Source organism: Elephantulus edwardii, unplaced genomic scaffold, assembly GCF_000299155.1.
Source record: "Elephantulus edwardii isolate Elephantulus edwardi_28Jun2011 unplaced genomic scaffold, EleEdw1.0 scaffold00004, whole genome shotgun sequence".
NCBI lineage: Eukaryota > Metazoa > Chordata > Mammalia > Macroscelidea > Macroscelididae > Elephantulus > Elephantulus edwardii.
Genome location: NW_006399754.1, coordinates 11,580,137 through 11,586,750, shown reverse-complemented (window position 1 = coordinate 11,586,750; position 6,614 = coordinate 11,580,137). Strand labels below are relative to the sequence as shown.

Below are 6,614 nucleotides of genomic sequence, written 5' to 3'. Positions count from 1 at the left end.
CAAAGATTCTCACCACTGGGCCAATTGGCAGCATCAGTATAGATGGTGAAGAGATTGAGATAGTAAACAGTTTTAGTTTGCTTGGCTCCACAGTCAACACTCTTGGTAACAGCAGCCAGGAAATCAGGAGATGAATTGCATTGTCAGCTGTGAGGGACCTCTCAAGAGTACTGAAGTGCAACAACGTCAGGCTGGAGACTATGGTGCGCCTGATCCAGGCTACAGTCTTTGCAATTAAGTGCTATGCATTGGAGAGTTGGACAGTGAATAGGGATGATAGAAAGAGAACTGACCCCTTTGAGTTGTGGTGCTCGAGAAGAGTGTTGAATATACCATGGACTGCTAGGACAACAAACAGGTTTATCCTGGGGAGGGTGAAGCCAGAATGTTCCCTGGAGTCAATGGTTCTGAAGCTTCGTCTGACATACTTTGGGCATGTTGCAAGAAGGGACTGGTCCTTGGAGAGGGACATCATGTTTGGGAGAGTAGAGGGATGATGCAGGAGAGGAAGACCCTCGATGAGATGGATCGATTCTGTGAGTGGAGTGGTGGGAACGAATGTGTTTGAGACAGCGAGGTTGGCACAGGATAGAACGGCGTTTAGGGCTGTTGTACATGAAGAGCTATGAGTAGCAAACGACTTGATGGCACATAACAACAACAACGGTTCATAACTATGAGTCATGCTTGACTTACCGGCACAAAACAACACCACTACCATCACCACCAACAACAAGAACAAAAACCTGGCCTAGTGAGGAGGGAGCTGTGCCGCTCACCGAAAGGTGGCATCGCTCTCACGGTTCAAATCCAGTAGCTGCTCCATGGGACAAAGATGGACAATCTCCACCAGGATGTCAGACAGCCTCTGAAAATCAGTCCTCAGAGTGTAAGCTAGGAGCCATCCCAAATTTAAAAGTAATAAGAGGTTTCTTGAGTGTTTACAAAGACGTTTACTAGATGTTGCAGAACGCAATGAAGACCCATCCTTTCTTCTTTCTAGTACAGCATGTAAAGAACATTCGTGATGAGTGAAGTATTTATCCTTTTATCACCATTATGATACCTTTGGAAAACCATGCCTCCTACATTTAAAAGAGAAATATTTAACTCAGTAGAAACTTAATATGATGGATATCATGGGATAAAACTCATATATCAGCCCCACTTGTTCATTACTGTTGAGTTGGACCTAACTCAGAACTGACCCACCACTGCACTTTGGAAGCTATAAACTGCATGAGAGGAGCCTGCTCATCTTCCTCCCATGGAACCACTGGTGGACGTGAACCCCCGAAGAAGTGAGTCCTCTGGCTCAGCAATGCAACACCCTATGGATCATGACACCAGAGTTCCCCAGAGAAATGGCGTGCGCCTCCCCTCTCGTCAACTACAGCAAGGGGAAGGATGTAAGTATAAACAGGCCAACATCAAACTCCAGAGTCCAGAGACACAGCCTATAAATAAATTTTATTTGAATATAATGGATTCATCTTTTAACGACTGAAGGTCTACTGTTAAGCAGAGAATTCCTTTGCAAATTATTTTAAGTGATCAAGACGAACTACTTAAGTGAAGATTTTATTCACACACTGGATTGCTTGTCATTGAAAGTCAGACACTCAAAGTTAAATATGTGAGTACTTCTCACAAACCATACCCTCAGAACTCCCCACACTGTGTATATACATTTACTCTAAATGTTGTGTGTTAAGTGCCGTTGAGTCATAAGCCACTCATAGGGGTCCTATGAATGACAGTCCTTGACACTTGCGTGCGTGACTTTTGTCCTTTATCCAGGTTCATAGGGTTTCCGCAAGCACGCTATTTATGGGAAGTGGAGGCCACTCCTGCTTATATTCTAAATAGAGAAGAATATAAATCCAGCTACATTCATTTTCTCTAAGCATTAGTATTTTGGCACAATGCAATGGTAATACTGCTGCTTTCAGATTGCTTTTAGTCATCATCAAGCATAAAGGCTAAAGCATTAAGTATAAAGGCTAAAGCATAACACACTAGAGTTTTGTTGAGTTTTTAAAATTTTTTCTACTATTTCCAAAATTCAAATACAAATTTGAACAGATTCTTTCCATTTCCCTCACTCTCTTTCCCATCAAACTATACAACCCAATGATTAATCCCCATTCCTCCTTGCACATCCACATCCCTCTGCTTCCAGCCTCTCCCACCCCTTCTGGATCCTTATACTCATTCTACAATAAAGGTTTTATACAATATTTATCCTTACGGGACTGAGTTAGTTCACGCAGCATAATGCTCTCCAGTCCTGCCCAAGTTAGGTAATAATTTGCAAAGTTATTGCTTCTGTGACACACTGGTTTTTTAATGGTAGACCTCTCATCTGTAAATGCCCCTTATTCCCAGAAACAACCTGAGCTCTGTGGCTGCCTGTGTGCCACTATGATACTAAACAAGTCTAAGCAGAGCTCCAGACTACGGCAGGTGAGGAAGAAAGGGCCCCACATGCACAAAATAGTCAACGAAAACCCCACGGATCACCACAGAGCAATGGCTGATCTGCAGTCAGGGTACAGCATGGGCCTGAACATTTTGTTCTGTTCTCCACAGGGTGACCGTCAGTCAGGTCAATTGAATGAGACCTGGAAACAACCACCCAACAGCTAACCCCAACTGACCACACCTGTGTGGACGGTAGAATAGGGATGTCAAAGACCAGGCAGCATGTGTTCCAGTTTGTGCCTGGGACTGCTATGAGGCAGGGCTAATGAGACAGCAGCTACCACCACACACAGCAAGCAAATCTACACAGAAACCAGGCCTACCTTAGAAGAATCGGAACTTTTCATATACGGCTCAGCACAGTGTGTGATGCTTCCCTGGAGGACCTTCTCAATTCTGGCCACGAGAAATATATCCGGATGAGGACACGTGACCGAAAAGATTCCCTGGAGGACAGACCATTTGCTTCAGCAGGCAGAACTCACAGCCACAATCAAGCAAACCCATGACCACAGTCATTTCAAACAGTGGACCAGAATGGTCACCAAGAAACAGATGGTGTACACTGGTTAAATGGCCAGCTCAGGGAAATCTGTCCACTTGGGAAGCTAACCAAGTAGAAAAAAATGTAGAAATAAAAAAAAAATTAAGATGATTTCTCATCTTGTTTAGACTCTTATTATTGTCTTAACCCAAGAGTGCACCACAAAAGCTCATTTTGATATTTTTAGTGTTTACACACAGCCTGGGCTAGAAGACCCTCAGCAGCAAGGCCCTTGGGTTCGTGCCCCTCTACCTGCTTTGGATACTGCATGGCGGCCTCGTGCAGGACTTCCAGAAGCACAGGGGAGCTCTGCCCGCTGCCGTTCATCAGGCCCGTGGGCGCGGAGCTCAGCATCTGCCTCACTGAGTAATGGTTCAGGTCCACGTGGAAATCAGCAGAAATCTTCTGGTTGTACTTTATGTCAAACAGGGACAGAGTCACAAAGAAAGGCTCTACCTGAACGAAACAAAATAATCCAGGTCATCATTCGTAATGCTCAAACTGTCAGCAAGAAAAGAATGCTGCTCTCAAAGGAGCAGGAACTATTTATGACTCTTGCTACGTGTTAAAGGCTCAGCCCTTACCACGCAAGAGCATCACATTATAAAAATTCAAGGAAGGAAAAAAAAGATACTACTGATGCCTTTGAGCTTTGGTGCTGGAGAAGAGTACTGAATATACCATGGACTGCTAGGGGAATAAACAGGTTCTTCCCAGAGAGGATGAAGCCAGGCTGTTCCTTGGAGGCAAGGATTCTGAAGCTTCATCTGACATACTTTGGACATGTTGCAAGGAGGGACCAGTCCTTGAAGAGGGACATCATGCTCGGGAGGGTAGAGGGATGGTGCAAGAGAGGAAGACCCTCAATGAGATGGACTGATTCCATCACTGGAATAATGGGGATAGGTGTGTCAGAGACAGTAAAATTGACAAGGGTTTAGGGCTGTTGTACACAGGGTTGCTATGAGTCTTAAGTGACTCGACGGCACATAACAACAACAACAACAATAATAACCACTGTTTACATGATTTACTGCTTAGTCAATCCTCTGTAGAAAACAGTTAGGCTCCTTAATACCCAAGATAAAGGCTGTCTCCTGGAACACTGAGCATAAACCTACCATTCTGTCCCTTCTCAAAATTATCCTGTCAATGCAGACTAAGAGATGCTCCCCAAACAGGCTTATCTTAGATTTATGGCGAGTTCATTCCAGACTACCATCATAAAACAAGTATTGCAACAGAGCAAATGACATAAGTATTTTGTTTACCACTGTATAAAAAAAAGCTATCAAGTCTATCAAGCATTATGAAAAAAATCTTAAACACAGTGGGAATTATCAAACTGTGACACAGATACAAATGAGCACACATTGCTGGAAATAGACTTACTCAAAACAGAGTTGTCATATTTAGGGTTTTTTTTTAAAAAAAATGTCATATGTATAAAGCAAAGCACAACAAATGGAAGAAAGCCTGTAGGATTGAACTCTTGCCCCTCTCTGATACTTAAAAATTAGCATTCCATGACTGCAACTGGCACATCTCACAACCTCTGGACATTAAAAAATAAAATCTTAGTTTGTAAATGTGTAATTACATTGGTAGTGGGTCCTTCCTCATTTTCAGCAACACAGCATTGCAAATTGAAAGATAAATCATTGCACTTGACAAGAATTCGTTTCCCAAACTTCTCCTCAAATGGCTTCACATCTGGCTCAGCTGAAGAATAGTCAAGCTTCTTTAAAAGAAAATGCAAACATATACACGTTATGCTCCCATTTAAACAATCTCACCACAAATATATACTAAAGAAAACAGCAGAAAATATGAAAAAGCAACATGGACTCATTTATTTGCAATAGTGTTAACCCTAATTTTTAAAATTAGTTATCTTTAATTTCTCTGGTTTTAGAATAATGGTCAAGTAAATTAAGGTCTAGCTACGTGGTGGATGATTACATTATGGTTATAAAGTGTATAGACAAAGAGATAATTTATTTAAGATAAATGAAGAACAGGAGGTCTATAAAGATTACAACACAGAGAGAAAAGTAGAACAAAACTCAAAATCATAAAAGTAACCGGCTTCCTGTTTTAATAGAGACTAGCAGAACCCCTAAAAATATGACCTTTGTGTCTAAAACAAAACTCAGTCCTGTGGCTCAACCTTTGGTGAAATAACAGACATAAAGCTAATACTAGGAAGTTACTCTCTCCTCAGACGGATCAGTTGTACAAGCTCAAAAGGGAAGTATTTGTCTAGTGAGAAAGCTCAGAAGGCAGGAAGGGACAGGAAAGAAGGATGAGTGGAAACCAGAGTCACCAGGATGAAGTGGGAGGAGTGCCATTAAAGGTGACAATGTCATTATTAACGCCATAAACCAAAATCTGTTACAATTTCTTGGAGAACCAATTTTCTTTCTACACTTTCACTCAACACACAAAAGTAATTTTTAAAAGGCACAAAAAAAGTTTTTTAAAAAGACAACAAAAGAATGGAGAGACAATATGCATGAACCTACGTCTTCTCCAAGTAGCCTGTGCACTTCTGGGCAGCCCTGAAAAGCCTTGTTACACAGGAGTTTTAAGTTTTCCTGGGTCAGAGATGTGGACTCAAGCTTGGGAAGGCTTGTACTTGGGACAGAGTCTTGACTAGTCAGATAGTATCATAGTCTACTTGGCATATATATAGTGATGGTTATTGATGGGGTATATTACATGTTCTTTGTAGAAGATTGAGACCAACTTTGGATGTGTCTTCCAAAAAAGTAGTTGTAGTGTTATTGTGATGAGATTATAGATTGCTATTTATTTCCCAAATTGTTGTTATATTGGTTATTAAGCAAAATAAACATGCCAGTAAATATCCAAATAATCAACCAAACATTTTCTTTCTCACATTTAGTTAGAACTTTAACATACTTCTCACCTGGGCATCTGGGTCCAAGTAAAAAAGTTTAACTCTGCTTTCACTTTTCAATTTGATTTCGGCTTCTCTGGTACTCTGGTAATAAGATAATGAAAATTACAATTAAAAACTAATTTTTGTACAAATGTATCTAAAGACATGCCCTGACCTGCAGAGTCGGGTTCAAGCAAATTTGTCTCTTAAAAGGCAAATGAATATCAATGAGAAAGCAAATACTGTCAGCAGTGGCATCCACTTCCTAAACAACACGCCTCTGGAAACTCTACGAACTTTTATAAATGTCGATAAGAAAAGCTTCAGGCCTTTTGTTCATAGGCTCATGGAGTAGTGCTCAACTCAAAGGCAATCAACAAACAAACATCACACAATATTAAGTGTTACAGGACACATCACCCTCCCTTCCGAGACATTACCACTAAACTTAGGAGACACTGGTCACAGCATAAGAAATTGTCAGCAGTTGACGTGTTTAGAATCACAGAAGCCAACAAAGCTTCAAATACAAGATGTCTATCAAGGACTGGACAATGGAAGATAAATGCTGAAGGGATTCCATAGAAGTTGAAGGGGTATCCTGGTGGAGGGTGGAGCTAGGAAATAAGTGGGTCAAGACACTGGGCCAAAGGGCAGGGACAACACTGTAACTAATGGTTA

At 41.4% G+C, this 6,614-nt stretch overlaps 1 protein-coding gene across 3 annotated transcripts in view; it reads right to left on the bottom strand.

The window, feature by feature from the left end:
- The window catches only part of DOCK9 (dedicator of cytokinesis 9), a 407,183-nt gene that overhangs the window by 129,463 nt on the left and 271,106 nt on the right, over positions 1 to 6,614 (bottom strand). For all 3 annotated transcript variants that reach the window (XM_006879560.1, XM_006879558.1, XM_006879559.1), the window contains exons 10-13: positions 5,961 to 6,035; positions 4,629 to 4,769; positions 3,281 to 3,484; positions 2,808 to 2,930 (exon numbers count right to left, since the gene is read on the bottom strand). In XM_006879560.1, the coding sequence (XP_006879622.1) occupies positions 2,808 to 2,930; positions 3,281 to 3,484; positions 4,629 to 4,769; positions 5,961 to 6,035 (543 nt within the window). The remainder of the gene's footprint in view (positions 1 to 2,807; positions 2,931 to 3,280; positions 3,485 to 4,628; positions 4,770 to 5,960; positions 6,036 to 6,614) is intronic.